The 18,175-nt window shown below is 40.6% G+C and overlaps 1 protein-coding gene across 5 annotated transcripts in view; it reads left to right on the top strand.

The window, feature by feature from the left end:
- The first annotated feature begins 6,017 nt into the window (after positions 1 to 6,017).
- The window catches only part of ATP6V1H (ATPase H+ transporting V1 subunit H), a 124,043-nt gene continuing 111,885 nt past the window's right edge, over positions 6,018 to 18,175 (top strand). For 3 of the 5 annotated variants that reach the window (XM_027610489.1, XM_027610497.1, XM_027610466.1), the window contains exons 1-4: positions 6,018 to 6,214; positions 7,559 to 7,714; positions 15,710 to 15,812; positions 16,743 to 16,832. In XM_027610489.1, coding sequence (XP_027466290.1) covers positions 7,602 to 7,714; positions 15,710 to 15,812; positions 16,743 to 16,832 — 306 coding nt within the window. In that variant the 5' untranslated portion in view covers positions 6,018 to 6,214; positions 7,559 to 7,601. Of the gene's footprint in view, positions 6,245 to 6,333; positions 6,452 to 7,558; positions 7,715 to 15,709; positions 15,813 to 16,742; positions 16,833 to 18,175 lie in introns of those variants that run through there. The other 2 variants (XM_027610474.1, XM_027610483.1) reach the window with 2 other exon arrangements.

Below are 18,175 nucleotides of genomic sequence, written 5' to 3'. Positions count from 1 at the left end.
CCACCTCCCCTCTGGCAACCATCAGTTTTTTCTCTAGAGTTAAGAGCCTGCTTCTTGGTTTGTCTCTCTCTCACTCTTTTTCTTTTCTTTCTTTCTTTTTTTTTTTTTTGCCTTTGCTCATTTGTTTTGTTTCTTAAATTCCACATATGAGGAAAATCATATATTTATCTTTCTCTGACTTATTTTGTTTAGCATTATAGTTTCTGGTTCCACGAATGCTGTTGTAAATGGCAAGATTTCATTTTTTATGGCTGAATAATATTCCTGTGTGTGTGTGTGTGTGTGTGTGTGTGTGTGTGTGTGTGTGTATCTCACATCTTCTTTATCCATTCATCTATGGATGGACAATTGGGTTCCTTCCAACTCTTGGCCATTATAAATAATGCTGCTATAAACATTCAGGTGCATGTATCCCTTTGAATTAGTGTTTTTGTATTTTTGGGTAAATACCCAGTAGTACGATTGCTGGATTGTAGGGTAGTTCTATTTTTAACTTTTTGAGGAAACTCCATACTGTTTTCCACAGTGGCTGCACCAGTTTGCATTCCCCCCAACAGTGTAAGAGGGTTCCCCTTTCTCCACATCCTCACCAACACCTGTTATCTCTTGTGTTGTTGATTTTAGCAATTCTGACAGGTATGAAGTGATATCTCATTGTAGTTTTGATTTTCATTTCCCTGATGATGAATGATGTTGAGCATCTTTTCATGTGCCTGTTGGCCATCTGAATGTCTTCTTTGGAGAAATATCTGTCCAACTTTTAATTGGATTATTTGTTTTTTGGGTGTTGAGTTTGAGGAGTTCTTTATAGATTTTGGATACTAACCCTTTATTGGTTATGTCATTTGCAAATATCTTCTCCCATTCCATGGGTTGACTTTTAGTTTTGTTGATTATTTCCTTTGCTGTGCAGAAGGTTTTTATTTTGAGGTAGTCCAAATAGTTTATTTTTGCTTTTATTCCCCTTGCCTCAGGAGACATATCTAGAAAAATGTTGTTACAGCTGATGTCAAAGACAGTATCGTTTGTGTTCTCTCCTACGATTTTTATGGTTTAAGGTCTTTAATCTGTTTTGAGGTTATTTTTGTGTGCAAGGTAAGAAAGTGGTCTAGTTTCATTCTTTTTCTTGTTACTGTCCAGTTTTCCCAACACCATTTGGTGAAAAGATTGTCTTTTTCCCATTGGATAGTCTTTCCTGCTTTGTTGAAGATTAATTGACCATATAATTGTGGGTTTATTTCTGGGTTTTCTATTTTGTTCCATGGATCTATGTGTCTGTTTTGTGCCAGTACCATATTGTTTTGATTACTACAGCTTTATAATGTAACTTGAAGTCTGGAATTGTGATGCCTCCAGCTTTGTTTTACTTTTTCAAGATTCCTTTGGTTATTCAGGGTCTTTTGTGGTTCCATACAAATTTTAGGATTGTTTGTTTTAGCTCTGTGAAAAATGCTATTGGTATTTTAATATGGATTTCATTAAATGTGTAGATTGCTTTGGGAGTATGGACATTTTAACAATATTTGTTCTTCCAATTCATGAATGTTTCCTTGTGTCATCTTTAATTTCTTTTATCAGTGTTTTATAATTTTCAGAGTACAGGTCTTTCACCTCTTTGGTTAGGTTTATTTCTAGATATCTTATTATTTTTGGTACAATTGTAAATGGGATTGTTTTCTTAACTTCTCTTTCTGCTGCTTCAGTATTAGCATATAGAAATGTAACAGATTTCTGTACATTGATTTTGAATCTTGCAACCTTACTGAACTTATCACTTCTAGCAGATTTTTGGTGGAGTCTTTGGGTGTTCTACATAGAGTATCATGTCATCTGCAAATAGTGAAAGTTTGACTTCTTCCTTACTGATTTGGATGCCTTTTATTTCTTTTTGTTGTATGACTGCTGTGGCCGGGACTTCCAGTACTATGTTGAATGAAAGTGGTGAGAGTGGACATCCTTGTCTTATTCCTGACCTTAGGGGGGATAGTTCTCAGTTTTCCCCATTGTGAGTATGATGTTTACTGTGAGTTTTTCATATATGGCCTTTATTATGTTGAGATATGTTCTGTCTAGGCTTACTTTGTTGAGGGATTTTATTATGAATGGGTGTTGTACTTTGTCAAATGCTTTTCAAAGGAGGGCCATTTTAGGAAGAAAGGAACTGAATACATTTTGATGAAAGCTTAACTTATCATTTACCTCTTGGGCTGGAAATAAAGCAGGAAGTATTTTGCTGATTTAAGAAAATAGCATTACCTCTGTTTCAGCTTTTGTGAATTTATTAGTACATGATTACTTTATGCTTCTCCTCTCTCTAGGAAAGCTTTTTCTCTTATATTTGCTTTCAAAAGGAAACACCCAGACTTTTGCTTCTGGCCAAGGCAGAATGACAGGATGAATTTACCCTTTCAATTAAAGCAACTAAAAAACTTGACTAAGTATATGAAAAAAACCCCCACTACTCAAGACATTGAATGTCAGCAATGAAGGGCACCAATCCCCAACAGACAGGACACAAATGAAGTGAGCCTTATGGATGCCCTGGCTTATGGCTTTGAGAAAGTTTTCAGGCTCTGGCTTGCAGATGGGGACCCAAGTATGGAATGGTGGTCTCCCTGAAGTGAGGAGAGGAAGCAGAGAGTTTGGAGGGGCCATGGTAGTTAAAGTTCCTAGGGCAGAGTACTGGTGAGGAAGAGCTGCATAGAGGGAGACTTTGGGGGATCTTCACAGGGTCCCTCTTGAATGTTCAGCTGAGTACTGATCATTGTACTTGTGTAAGGAGACTAGTTGCAGCTGGGGAAAAAACCACCCAAAGGATAGAAGAAACAATCCTTGTAGCTTATAAAAGGCTGGGCTTAGCACCTGTTCTCAAAGTGGGAACACTTAAAACTCACAAGGTATTAGGTATTCAGAACTCAGAGGATTTTGCTTACTGAAGCAAAAGTATTCCGCAATCACAGTATTGGGGAAAATTAATCCTAGATGACACATTGCTTTAGTTCTGCCTAACAAAGCTTAAAAGCAAGACCCCAAGCGATTAAACTGTGGGTAATATAAGTATGTTCTGGAACAAAACCCAGGAATATTTATAGAAATAAAAAAATTATCCCTGCACCCAAGAAGATAAAATTCACCAGTTCTGGCATTTAATAAAAAAAAATAACCAATACCTTGTGAATTATAAGTGTGTGTACTCTCTCTCTCTCTCTCTCTCTCCCTCCACCATGTGAGGAAAGGTGAGAAGTGGCTATCTACAAGCCAGGAGGAGACCTCATCACTAACTAAAGTGGCCAGCACCTTGATCTCGGACTTCCAACCTCTAGAACTAGAGAAATAGAGTCTGTTGTTTAAGCCACTCAATCTGTGGCATTTTGTTATGGCAACCTGACCTGACAGATAGAGTTTTCTATTTTTTTCTTTTTTCTTATTTTTAAAAATATTTTGTTTATTTGACAGAAAGAGACACAGCGAGAGAGGGAACACAAGCAGAGGGGAGTGGGGGAGGGAGAAGTAGGCCTCCCGCGGAGCAGGGAGCCTGACTTGGGGCTCAGTCCCAAGGACCCCAGGATCATGACTTGAGCCGAAGGCAGATGCTTAACGATTGAGCCATCCAGGCACCTTCTATTTTTTTCTATTATAATAAAATTTTGCACCAAAAATCCTTGTATAGTTATCTTTACACACTCATGCTAAGAGTTTCCTAGCAGAGATTCCTGGAAATTTGATTGCTTGGTTATGGTGTGTGCACATGTAACATTTGAATACTTATGCTCTTCTTTCTGGCCATACCTCTTAGTGTTCAGATGCGCCACAATGATGTCATTCAGTAATGGTAGGGCCATGTATTCCCACCACAGCCTAGAATATGCCTTCATATTTGGAATGACAGATTGATCAGATAGAGGTAATCATCATCCTGCTTTCTCCATAGGAGCACTACTGAGATTTTTGGCCAGAAAATGCTTTGTGTGTGGTAATGTGATGGTATCCCTCCCCAACACTTATCATCCCTAATCCCTGTGCACCAAATGCCAGCAACACTCCATCCCTAGTCATTGCTATAAGCCCAAAGTCCCACCCCTGAGGGGGTTACTTTCCCACTCCCCAAAACTCTGAAATACATATCAAGTTTAAAATATTATAGTTAAAAGAAACAGTTTTGTGACCTATCTTTGTTAACAATGAATTTGTTTTTTTACTAAGCTATTATTGTGGTTAGTATCTGCGATCTTTTTTTGATTCTAATTCCACTTTTTTGATTCTAATTCCAATTTTCTTAGTTAAGCAAGTCCTACATTAATTTAGGCTACAATTTCACATGTAAATGTACTCAATCCATAGCATCAAATTTATTAAAAGAAAATTTCAAATAAAAAGAACATAAAGAATATCCATGTACACTGTTTAGATTTAAAAAGTTTAACATTTTGGGACGCCCGGGGGACTCGGTTAGGCGTCTGCCTTCAGCTCAGGTCATGATCCCAGGGTCCTGGGATGGAGGCCCGCATTGGGCTCTTTTCTCAGTGGGGAGCCTGCTTTTCCCTCTGCCTGCTGCTCCCCCTGCTTGTGCTCTCTCTGACAAATAATTAAATAAAATCTTTTTAAAAAAGGTTAACATTTTGCAGTATTAGGTCAAGTTTTTAAAAAATTTTACTTTAGAAATACAATGTAGATATCATGTAGGGCCCCTCTGTATGTTTACTCAACCAGTTACACTAGTGTGGATCCTTCCCTCTATATTTGTGATAGGCAGAATAATGTTCCCCTAAAGATGTCTATGTTCTAACCTCTGGAACCTGTGAATGTTAACTTACATGACAAAAGGGAGACAAGGTTATGTATGTGGTTAAGGTTAAGGACCTCGAGATGGGGAGAGTTGCTTGCCTTATCCAGGTGGACCCAATCCAATCACGTGAGCTCATAAAATCAGAGAACCCTTCTCAGCTGTGTCGAGAGAGAGAGCGAGAGAGAGAGAGAGAGAGAGAGAGAGAGAGAGAGAGAGAGAAAGGGAAAAGGTGTGCACTCGAGCTGTGATGTTGCTGACTTTGAAGATGGGGGAAGGGGGCACATGAGCCAAGGAATGCAGGCAGCTTCTAGAAACTGGAAAATATAGGGAAATGGATTGAGACCCATGTCAGGCTTCTGACCCAAAGAACTATAAAAAAATTTGTGTTGGTTTAAGCCAATAAATTTGTGGTAATTTGTTAAAACAGCAATAGGAAAAAAATTATATACTATGTGTTTACTCAGTGTTTAAAACTTGACCGAAATGTAGCATTTTTAGTAGAAATGTGTTGGTTCTACTTATAAATCCCTTTCAGTGCTGATTAACAAAAATATGCTATTACATATACCTGACTGCCCACTAGTTGCAGTATGGAGTAGTATTACTCATTATTATCTTAAGACAAGGAGGATAGCTGAGGCCTGGACTGGGGCATTCTTGGGCTCAAGTCAGGGTTGCAAATTTGCATTTTCGGTAAACACGAAAACTTTTTAAAATGTAATGCAAATACTACATGAAACATAATTTGCTAAACCTGCAACCGAGGGCAAGCTAACTTTTGTAATCCACGTTTCAGGATCAATTTCATACTTAAAATCCGAATAAGAACGCCTATTTCATTGAGCTGTTAAATCCAAGTGGAAGTCAATCTATTTAAAAACATTAAATCAAACATTTCAAAAGAATGACGGTTAAGAGAAACAAATTTTGGCCCGACCCGGCCTTGGGCTGGGGACGTCGGCTGCCCCCAAGCGGGGCTCTGGGTTTCGGGGTGGTGGTCCCCACGTGCCCATCCTGCTCCCCTCCCTCCCGACGGGCCAGCCTGGGCTTAATTTCTGCGTCCCTCCGGGGTCTCTGTCGGGATCGCCCGAACCCCAGCTCCCCGCTGTGTGTAAGGCTCTTCTAAGGGCTATGGGGCTCCGCGAGCTGTTTTGGATCTTCACGGCTTCCGGCTTCCGGGCTGTCACGTGCCTCTGGTCACGTGACCGGCCCTGCTGTCATTCTGCTGCAGCTCCTGCTTCCTTCTGCCTGTGCCGCCCTCAACGTCTCCTGGGTGCGGGAATCTCTGCACTTCCCGGGGTCTGTGGCTCACTCCGCCGCTCAGGCCTCTGTACCGGGCAGGAGACGCCGACTCAACGCTGACTCGGCGCCCCAGCCGGGCTGTGGCCCTGACGGCCTGGACCGCTGCATCCTCCCTGCCGCCTTTGGGTGAGGTGTGGGGTCCCCAGGGTTCGCGAAGTAAGGCCGCACTCGCGTTGTTTTGTCCCCTACCCCAGCCCGAGGGAGGCGACCCCTGCGGCTTCCCCAGCTTCCCTGGCGCGTGCTGGTTTCTCGCCCGCGCAGGCCCCTCCAGCCCTTCTCCTGCCCGGGTCTCCAGATTTCTTTTCCTTCCAGGCCTCAAGTAGGTTTACGGAACTGGAATTCCTCCCCGGAGCTCCAGGGAAGGTGAGGGGTGGGCAGGGGAGAGGGGGAGACTTTCCCCAGGATTGGGACACGGCCCTGGCTTGCTGAAGATTCGAGTTGTTCAGGGATTTAGTTGACGGTGATGAGGCACCTTCACCTACCCCAGGAGAGGCCGCTGGGCCTGAGTCCTCTCGGTGGGGGTGAGTCCAGGGCTCCAGCCTGACCCGGACGGAGCCAGTTTTATCTCTGCCACACCTGTGTGTATTGCTTTTGCTTGTTTAGGCAGCAAACCCTCAGATGTAGAGATTAAGTTCCAAACTGACTACGGTCATTGGGATTGCAGAACAGAACTTTGGGTATGGTTTTAGTTTCTTTGTGGCTCTGGCAGTGAACTTACATTTTGTGAACCAGAACCTATATATTTTGTATTGAGATAAAATCAGGCTTAAGCGGTTTACCAGTAAATTTAGAAGTGAGAATTTCATAAAAGCTCATTATTGTAGGTTCTTCTCATTACACCAGACTTCCGTTGTCGGTTGTATCTAAATTGTAATTGGTATTTGTTCCAAAACTTTCTCCCAAAATTGATTATGAAAACCCTGTGTGAACTTTGGTTGAAAAAAGAAAGCTCTTTCTTTGAAGAAATGCCATTCCCACTTTGGGATTTTTAATTTGAATGAGTCATTTTAAAAGGCCCTTGTAGGTTTTTTGTATATGTCACTTAAAAATGATGCTTAGTAAATGTAAGTAAAATAATTGGTCTTATTTTTACTCTACCAGTTATTTTTTTCTGCCAGAAGAAAGTTGATCCCAGTTGTATACGTTTAAACTGTATGCCCCATTTTATTAAAGCATGACTTCTGATGTCAGTATCTTAAAGAGTTACTTTAAAAATCTTACTGCAAGATTAGTGCCAATAATTAAAAGACTTTTCCTGGAGATGAAAAAACCTTTAGGGAACACTTTTATGGGGTGATGTGTAATTGGGCAAGATCTGAAATATAATATTAATATTTAATATTTAGGATATTCAGTATTTGAATGTCTGGGGAGAGTAAGGTGATGATGATATTAATTATAAAAGCAATGATAGTAGTAGTTGTTAAAAAAAATGATAACATCTGGTATTCTGGTTTCACCTTGCATCAGAATTGAAGATCTGTTGAAAAACATCCAAGATCATAAAATTTAGATGACCAAAATGGATATCCGAGGTGCCGTAGATGCTGCTGTTCCAACGAACATTATTGCTGCCAAGGCCGCAGAGGTTCGTGCAAACAAAGTGAATTGGCAGTCCTATCTTCAGTAAGTACCAGTTTGCTGTGAATCATGGATAATCATGTGCTTTTGCATCAGACTTTTTCATGATCATGCTTCTATGAGAGAAATACTGGAAAAATACTAATAAATGTGGAAGAAAACAGTTCCTCCTTAGAATGCTTACCTGACATAGGAAGTGCTGGAAACAGCCTGAGGCTCTAGCAGGGGAGCAGAGCCGCTCAGAGCAGTTTTGATCTTTTCTGTCTGGAGAGTTGTACTTTTTGAATGAGTGGGAAATGTGGGGGGCGTCTTCATGGGATCTGTAGCGGGGGAAGGGGATTATGGGCAAAGCCTTCCAAGACTGGCTCGTTGTGCCTTGGTGATCAATGGGGGGAAAGAGGTGTTGCAGAATGGCTCATACAACTAGTAAAAAGTGTAGATGTTTGAATTTCAAGATCTGGGTTTGAATTCCGGGTCTTCTGTCTACTAGAGTGGTAATTTTAGGTGAATCTGTTAACTTCTCTGAGGTTCATTGAAGTAAATGTGAAATGGGGATAGAGAATCTCAGAGTTGGTGCTCAAATAGTGTACAAAGTATTAACACAGTTGAATACAAGCATTAGTATGTTGAATACACTCTTAAATAAATTTTGGTTCTTTCCCCTTCTTTCTTGTATGCATTAAGATTTAGCATGCTGGTGTTCTATATTTATCTGTAAAATATTTTTGACCATATTTTATCATATTGACTTTACTTCATATCTGTTTATTTTGGTATATTTATGAGTGACTTATTAAGGAAAGTCAGTTGATATTTGCATATACATTTTGAAAAGCAAATCGAAGAATCTTTAGTTTTATATTTAGCAGTTTGCTTTGCTGTAAGAAGGACATGCAGTGTACAAAAATGATGCATTTATTTCTGTTAATTTAGTCACTCATCAGACATTTATTGCCTGCCTTTCAAGTGTGAGGCATTTTTCTAGGCTTTGAGGCTTCAAAAGATAAACTTATAATTTAGTAGGAAGTCAAATATGTAAACAGATCATTTAAATTTAGTATGCTAACAGAGATAGTAGAAAGGTGCACAGGGAATGATGGGTGGACAGAAAAATGACAGTTAATCCTGCCTCTGGGAGGTTTTCCGGGAGGGGATGTTCAAAGGTAGGGAATTAAAAACAGCATGTTGGGTGGGGAATAATACATGTTTTGGAGGCAGGCAGGGGGGAGGGCTGAGGCTGGAGAGGCATCCAGGAGCCAGTTGTGAAGGCTCTTCCAGGGAACACAGTTTTAAAATTGCTGTTGTAGGTATTGGGAACAACCACTATTTGTAAGTGTGGGTTACATGTCAGATTGCCTTTTGGTTGGATTGTTCTACTGACAGTTTAGCGGGTGGATTTGTGCAAACAAACCTAGAGCTAGGGTTGAGACTGTAGCAGTATTCAGATTGTTGGAATGGATAGAATTGGATAGATTTGAGAAAGTCTTAGTGATCGATTTAATGGATGAGGGTGAGAAAGAATCTAGGATGACTCTGTATTCCTACTTTAAGGGACTGGATTGTTACGGGGCCATGGACTCAAGGGCAAGAGGAGGAGGGAATTTCTGATGTTTTCTCTGTTCATCTATATCTCTGTATTTGTATAAAGCCCCTGTGGAATTAGGATTTTGAGCTTTGTTTCCTAATTTTAGTCCAGAGTGTGTTTAGACTAGAGGACAAGGAATTTCAAGTTTATAAAGCTTGACTTTGTTTATAACCTAAATAGAATGATATTGTTATTGATCATAAGGCACTGGCCGACTGCAGAAGTTCCCTAGCATGGGCATTTGGAACATTTTTAATTCCATGGAGATTTATAATTGCTTTCTCTTCTGTTCCTCCTTTTCTAAGGCCTCTGTACTGCTAAACTGTAGTCTCATTCCTATTTCTGTCCTTTAATTTTTTGTCCATCTCATGCATTTCTTTATAAAAACTTTTCTACTCTGTATATCTGGACACAAATGTTCACCAGATGTTAGTGTGTGCCTGCTGTTGAGCCAACTGTGTGGGGACACTGGTGGGTGTGAAATGTACTTGCCCTAAAAGAGCTTACAAATCTTTGGGGCCGGCCATGACACATGAATTCTCAGGGAATCTTTTTTTTTTTTTTGAGATTTTTATTTATTTGATAGAGAGACAGCGAGAAAGGGAACACAAGCAGGGGGAGAGGGAGAGGGAGAAGCAGGCTTCCCGCTGAGCAGGGACCCTGATGCGGGGCTCGATCCCGGGACCCTGGGATCATGACCTGAGCCGAAGGCGGATGCTTAACGACTGAGCCACCCAGGTGCCCCTCTCAGGGAATCTTGTATCACATCTTATTCTGATAAAAATAAAACCCTTGGAAAAGTCCTCCAATGTCAAAAGGCCAATATGCTCTATCCCTTACAAACTAACATGTTATTATGAAAATACAGTGTTTTAAAAATGTATGTGTGTTTGATTAAACCTTTTCTTGGTAATTGAACTAGACAGTACATAAATGAATGGGCGTGGCTATATTTCAGTCAAGCTGGAATCTAGTAAAACTCTATCCTGAGGATATAAGAATCTTCCTATCGAGTTTAAGGTCTAATGAAGAAACAGACCTTTAAATAAAAAATTCAGTAATAAAATGTGGGAAGCATTAAAGTGGAGATATATGTGAAGTTTTCTCAAGTAACAAAAGCAGGGAACAAATAATTATCTGGGAGCGTTGGGAATGCCTTCACAGAATACACGAAGATACTCGTGGGAGTTGTCCAAGCAGAGGAGCTGTGGGCTGTGGTGAAGGAAACTGTGGGGGTGGGGATGGGGGAGCTGGGATGTGGAAGAAAATGCAGCGCTGGGGGAGCTTCAGGTAGTTGGGTGGGGCTCCCTCTGGGCTGCTGCAGACCAGTCTGTGGCACCTTCTTTCATTGGCTTTGGAGGCCCAAACCTAGCAGCCATTTTGACACTTCTCTTCCCTTATGAACCATATCCAGACAAATTCTTTTAGCTCTGCATCAGAACCCATCCCACATCTGACCACTTCTACTCTAGCTCCCCTGTCACTGCCCTGTGTAAGCTCTCATTATCTCCCACATGCTCTCTTCTTAACAGCCCCTTGCCTGCTGTCCCGGCTTTCACTGCCCCCGTAGGAGCAACTCTTTTTTTTTTTTTTAATTAAAAAATTGATTTAATTGACTACACTGTTATGTTAGTTTCAGGTGTACAACATAGTGATTGGATATTTTTATACATTATGAAATGATCTTCTTGGTGGGTCTAGCTACCATCTGTCACCACACAAAATTAGTACAATATGATTGACTGTATTCCCTATGCTGTACTTTTCATCCCCATGACTTATTTATTTTGTAACCGGAGGTTTGTACCTCTTAATCCCCTTCACCTCTTTTGCCTTTCCCCACACAGCCCTCCCTTCTCATAATCACCACTTATTCTCTGTATTTGTGAATGTGTTTCTGTTTTTTTTTTTTTTTTGATTCTACACATAAGTGAAAATGTGCAGTATTTTGTCTTTCTGTCTGACTTATTTCCCTTAGCATATTACTCTCTAGGTCCATCCATGTTGTCCCAAATGGCAAGATCTCATCCTTTTTATGACTGCATGATATTCCATTGTGTATATACCACGTTTTCCTTATCCATTTGTCTGTTGGTGGACACTTAGGTTGCTTCCATATCTTGGCTCTTGTAAATAATGCAGCAGTAAATATTGGGGTGCACATATCTTTTTGAATTAGTGTTTGTTTTCCTGAGATAAATATCCAGAAGTGGAATTGAAGAGCAATTCTTTACAGTGCTGTGACAGTCATTTTGAAAATACAAATCAGATTATTCCATCCTGCTCACAAACATCCAGCAATTCTGCTTTTCTTGCTCTTTCAAGCTACTGCTGCCCCACGTCCTTGGACTTACACCTCTGTCTGGAAGTTCCTCCCTAGATCACTTGGCTCATTAACTCACTTCATGCAGATGTCTGCACAGGTGGCTTCGAAAGGCTTTCACTGTGGGGCACCTGGATGGCTCAGTTGGTTAAGCCTCTCTTGGTTTTGGCTCAGGTCATGACCTCAGGGTCTTGAGATCAAGCCCTGCATTGGGATCCCTGCTCAGGAGGGAGTCTGCTTGCCCCCCCCACCCCTCCCCCTACCCATGCACTCTCTGTCTCTAAAATAAATAAATAAATCTTAATTTAAAAAAAAGAAGAAAGGCTGTCACCGTAATCCACATAGAATATATGCTTTCCTCTGTTGGCACCTTCTAGCTCCTTACCCAGCTTCAGTTTTTTTTCAAGAATTTAGTATCCTGGCATTATGATGTGCATGTGTGTGTTTAAAAAATTATTTATTTTTGTGTTTGTGTGTTGTTTTCCCCACTGCAATGCAAGCTCAAAGAGGGATGTTTAACTCACTGCTGTGTCACCTGTTCTTAAAGGTGCCTGACATACAAGCTGACAGTTAATCTTGGCTGATAAGATCATGAATGGGTAGAGTGGATGTTGGGCAGTGGTGGAGACAGTGTTTGGGAAAGGAGTAATGTACTTGGTAAGTCATGTACTGTTTCATGTTACTTTCATGGCAACCCTATGATCTGTTTTTCTATCCTTATTTTAAAGAAGAGTAAATAGCTGTGCAGATAGATTAAGTAACATGTACATGCTGATATAGGTTTTAATTAGTCAGTTGATTAAAAAGATTTTTCCTGAATGCCTCTACCTAGGTGTTAGGTAGAACTGCCATTCAAATTCGCAGTCTGACTGATGTAAAAGGACTAATGCGGCCAGATGTGTGCTTGATAAAACTGGCTGGTAGTAGGTAAGAGGGATGTGGAGGAGGGTGGATCGGAAGCAGGGAAACCCTTTAATGCGTTGTTACCTTAGGCCTGAGCTACTCCAGAGGCAGGGAAGTTGGGAGGAGACTGATGCTAGTGGAAGGATTGTTAGGACTGGTGCCTGAGTGTTTGCAGGTCATTAGAAAAGAGACCAGAGTTCCTAACTTGCTAGGTTATGGGACTGTCAAAGGAACGTTCAGAGACAAAAGAATTTAAGCAAGAAAAGAAAAAGGTTACTTACAACAAATGCAAGAAAGTCAGACTTCAGAAGGACTGACTTACCAAATAAAAACCACAGTTATTTAAATGGGAAAGAAAGCTATAAAATGATAAGGTTACAAGTGTAACCTTCATTGTACACTTTAGTCATGGTAGAAAAACCAGCTTTTTCACATGATTATTCTGTCTACAAAGGTTATGATATGCTTTTATACATCAGCATAGCAAAATTTGGAACTGAAATTGTTTTAGCTAGGAAGTTCAGGTTTATGAAAAAGACTGTATTTATTTTGGGGCCAGAGCTGGACAGGATGACCTGACTATCCCAGGGTACAGAGTGCATTTTTTCCCAAGAAAACAGGGCAAAGTGCCTTTTTTTTTTTTTTTTTTTTTGCTTTCATTATCCCATTAGCCAGGCTGCGGTGGAGTGTGTATAGGGATATATGTTAGTGATCTCAGTTCTGCCCCTGGAGGGTCTGGAGTGCCTGTGCGCTTGCTCTGTGGGAGGAGAGGTCCCCATGTGTGACTGGGGACTGTAGGAGGGCAGCCTGGGTTGGAGCTCAGACTGTGAGCTACCTATGCAGAGACTAGCAGGGAGCATTCAGGGAGTGCAAATGGAGAGAGCCTTCCATAGAACCTGAGGCACAGAGTAGGAGATAAAGAGTCTGTGAAGAGCACTAATGAGTGGCCTGAGGAGGACAAGAGGAATCTGGAAGTTTAGGAAGAGAGTGTCAAGAAATGGTCATGTTGTCACTTGCCTTAGAGATCTAGAAAGATAAGGACTCGAAATTCCCCTTTGGGTTGGTAAGGAAAGGATTGCTGAAAAAATCCAATGAATGAGAATAGTTTTACCAAAAAAAAAAAAAAAAACCATGTTAAAAAAAAAAGGAGCATATGTGAAAACAAAGTTACAGTGCTTAAAACTGTAGAACTAATACAAGAATGACCCCAGTAGATTACAAAATCCAGAAGCATGTTAACAGGATGTAAAATAGTTTAGGATGTAGTAATAGTATATAGAAAACTCAGAAGGGGTAAAGTAAAACACTGAGATGTTGAATACCTGAAAGTCAAGATCTTCTTTGGAGGAAGGTGGGGTTGTGGGAGGAGTGTCAGGAAGTATGGAAGTTCAGCTTCCTTGTCTTGGGGAGGGCATAGCTCCGAGGACCTCACTTTCCCAGACTCTCCTGTGTCCTCAGAAACCTGTTCTCTTCAGGACTTTGCCTGAATCCAGTCTGGGCTCTTTACCTTCCATGTCCTGTGTTCCCCACTCCATCCCTGGTCTCCCCTGGGAGCACTGCCTACATAGATCGCCTGTACACCAATCTCCATGTCAAGGCCTGCCACCAGGAACCCAATCCAAGACAGATCTGAAAAAGGACTACATTTCTGTAACTATGCATATGGGGAAACCTGCCTCAAATTCATTGTTTCCACAGTTGGGCTTTTGTAGAGTGCTAGTCTCTCAACATACTTGGGGGTAAGGGGTGGGGAAGGGCAGTTTTATTAAAACTACTGAGTTAAAAAAATATTGATGCTATTTGAATGACAAAGCATATTATAAGACATTTTTAATTTAATTTAATTTTTAAGAAAGATTTTATTTATTTATTTGACAGAGAGATAGCAAGAGCAGGAACCCAAGCAGGGGGAGTGGGAGAGGGAGAAGCAGGCTTCCTGCTGAGCAGGGAGCCTGATGTGGGGCTCGATCCCAGGACCCCAAGATCATGACCTGAGCCAAAGGCAGATGCTTAACAACTGAGCCACCCAGGTGCCCCAAGACAGTTTTAATTTTAAACTTGCATTTACTTCATGCTTATATCCATCGAGTGCTTTTTCTTGTATTTTTTTTCACAAGTGCTCAGTGGAGCAGGGCAGGTAGTATTGTAATTGCCATTTTACTGGTGCGGCAAACATTGCTCAGAGGGTAAGGGACCTACCAAAGTTTCACACCTGGAGTTGGAACTCTTCCTCAGATTGATGCAAATTCTATACTTACCCCACTATACTGATAGTCTGAAAAGATTGGTGTATGTCCCGAAGTGTCCAGTGTCACAGAGACTAGCAAGGCTGTTTTGCCGACAGGTCTTTTTATAAGGAAGCGTCAGACAGGGTTTGAATTGTTGATGAGTGGAGCCGAGTCAGTTGTGAGGTCAAGCCGGGTTGGAAAGGAAGGTGATGATGGTTCAGTTGTGATGATGCTGCATTTGTGAAAATGGTAAGGGTGGAAGATAGTCAGATGGTTTGGCAGAGAGAGAAGACTAGACTCTCTTGGTTTGAATCTCACTAAAGGAAAGAATTTGGGAGAGAAAAGTAAGGTAACTAACAAGGATTGAGCTTGGAGAGAAGCCTTGAGGAGCAAAGAACCATTGAGGAAGGGACCCCTGAAAGAAGTAAGAGGAAAACAGCATATTGTGGGATGACTGGTGGGAGGACAGGAATCAGGATGGAAAGGTTATTTTTTCAGAGAGGAGGAGGATCACATTTTTCTGAGTCTGGAGGGAATATGAGAATATGCTGGAGGTAATGATTGTAGAAGTTCATATAAAGTAGCTTTGGTCTTGATGGAGTAGAAAACCAAGTGAATTGTTTGGCTGGGAGGGGGATAGGGTGAGACTTTGGACAGTGCCAGGAGGTGTCAGTTAATGAGTGCTTCCTCTCTGCTAGGCACTGGCCTAACCACCTTATATGAATTATTTAATATCATCCTCAAGTCAGCCCTAATGGCAATGTGGATATTATTCCCATCTTGCAGATAAATTAACTCAGGCCCAGAGAGGTTGTGTGATCAGTACGTGGTGGAGCTAAGCTTGCACTCAGGTTTGTCTGATGCCAGGGCCTGTGTGCCCCCGCTAGTGGTTAACTACTGGGGAGAGAGAGGAGAAGGACGGGGAATTCCTGTAGCCCTTGCTCACAGTGGTGCTTCAACCAACTCTTACTGAAAAAACCCAACTTAATCTTACATTCTAGGGGGCAGATGATTTCTGCTGAAGATTGTGAATTCATTCAAAGGTTTGAAATGAAAAGAAGTCCTGAAGAGAAGCAAGAGATGCTCCAAACTGAAGGCAGTCAGGTGATGTATACAAACATTATGTCGCCAACACCTCCTTGCGTCATTAAAAATTCTAGAAAAATTTTTTAATGACTTTGTGATATTCCATTGTAGGTATGCATCATAATTTAGCTAAAAATCCTTTTTTATTAGAAGACGTTTGAATGATTTCCAGTTCTCTTTGTTCATTTTGGAAAAATGTTATGTTGGGTATGTTTATTCCTCTATCCTTTTCTGCATTTCTGAAAATCTTTCTAGAATAGATTGCTAGAAGGGAAATTAAGTTTCAAAGTATATGTTGTTTTTAAAGTTGCTTAACTTTTTTTTTTTTTTAGAAATTTTTCCCACTTTGTATTTTCACTAGAATATGATGCAATCCTACTGTCCATCAGATTTTCTGGTGTGGGGTCCTGATGGCCTGAAAGAGCCTGTATGCAACTCTCTCTGATTCTTACAACAATCCTGGGAAATCTGTGAGGAAACATACTGTTGGCTCCAGTTTTTACTGAATTCCTTCTGATTCTAATCCCTAGTCCCTTTGTTGCTGTAGTGTTCTTCCCAGCAAATGCAAAAACAAAACAAAATGAAACCAAAAAACCAAAAAAGCAAAGTAAAACCCTAAATCAAAATCAATGATAATTTTTGGTTGTCTGTGTAACTTAATCTTTATGTTATCATGGGCAGTCAAGAGTTATAGTTACTAGGTCTATTTAAAAGTAGTAAACACTTTGAAATTTATTACTAAAAATGATCAAAAATTGAATGCAAGTCATAGTATGTTCCTCCCATACTTCACAATATTTGTAAAAGGTATACATTTTTTGTAATTGAGATCTGTTGGTAATAGCATTTATATTAGAATTTGTGCAAGAGAAATAATATTTTACTGAATCCATTAAAGTGTTGTTTGTAGTTGAAAATAAGTTAACATTACTTTTCATTCTTTTCTAGTGTGCTAAAACATTTATAAATTTGATGACTCATATCTCCAAAGAACAGACAGTTCAGTATATACTAACTATGGTGGATGATATGCTGCAGGTAGGTATACTCTTTACTTAATACATTTGCTGATGTCATTGTTTTGTATTCTGCACAGTAACAGTATTTTTGTATGGTTTCACTTATACCATGGGTTCTCTTTTAGAGTTGTAATTGCTAATAGTGTTAAAGATGGGAATGCCCACACACAGGCTTTTTTTGTTTTTCAGAATGTCTAGTAATCAATCTGTATTTTTTTTTCCATAATACCTCAAGAGTTTTGTGTCGAATACCAGGGATGTTGGGTGAATCACTTGAGGCTTTCTGGATACTCTTGGTACTTACAGGCAATGTGACTTTTTCTGTTTAAGTCATTCAACAGATTTCAATGCCCCTGCTATGTTCCAGGCCAGTGCCAAGCACTGGGACTTCAGAGTTTAGTGTAGGCAAGGTGCTTGCTTTCAAAAGTCTTGTCTCTTTGGGGAACATTTTGCTTATCATCTGAGACTTTTCCAGTTGCATAAAGTTTCTATTTACTGTTTTACTGTCCTTGAACACAGAGGGGCCTCCCTTATTCACAGTTTGTATTTTATACCAGAGTATAATCTCCCATTTAAATTGTTGGTGTACAGAGTGGTTCTCTTTGAGACAGGGCACCTGGTGCTAATCCAGTGCCTGACTGCATGTCTCAGGACTTGAAGAAAAGTGTCAGTCTGGTTGCTTATGTGGAGCATTGTTCTGTCAGTTTACAAGGAAAAACATTTATTGATGGCCTACTATGTGCCAGTTATTGTACTGATTATTATTGAAGGTACAGAGGTTAAGTAAGAAGAATGGTGCAGTCTACCTAGGGGCCCTCATGTCATTTATAGTCATGTAGTGATTTTATAATATGAGTAAGGATCAATATCCAGCCTGGGCTGATACAGGCCTGTCTGAGAATGACCGTGGTATTTCTCAGCATTTTTTTCTTTAGTAAAGTTAAGAAAAATGGGGAATGTTGTGTCTGCCATGGTTATCCTGATTACTGTATAGAATTGCACCTAGAATGAGCAAGCTTGAATTGGCATGCAGACTTTGGTTTTATTTATATGTACGTACGTACACAACACATGCATGCATGCACACACAGATATCCTCATTTTTTAAAAAAGATTTTATTTATTTAAGAGACAGAGATAGTGAGAGAGAGCAGGAGTGGGGAGGAGAGGGAGAAGCAGGCTCCCCTCTGAGCAAGGAGTCTGATGAGGGACTTGATCCCAGGGTGGGATCATGACCTGAGCCGAGGGCAGATGCTCAACTGACTGAGCCACCCAGGCGCCCCACAAATACCCTCACTTTTTATACATATATCTGTAAATTAGAAACCACGAGTTCACACTATCTCATTTCATTTCAGCTTA

This window comes from Zalophus californianus, chromosome 4 (genome assembly GCF_009762305.2).
Source record: "Zalophus californianus isolate mZalCal1 chromosome 4, mZalCal1.pri.v2, whole genome shotgun sequence".
In the NCBI taxonomy this organism is placed as follows: Eukaryota; Metazoa; Chordata; class Mammalia; order Carnivora; family Otariidae; genus Zalophus; species Zalophus californianus.
The sequence above is the reverse complement of the archived record's forward strand: the minus strand, read 5'-3'. Positions and strand labels throughout refer to the sequence as shown.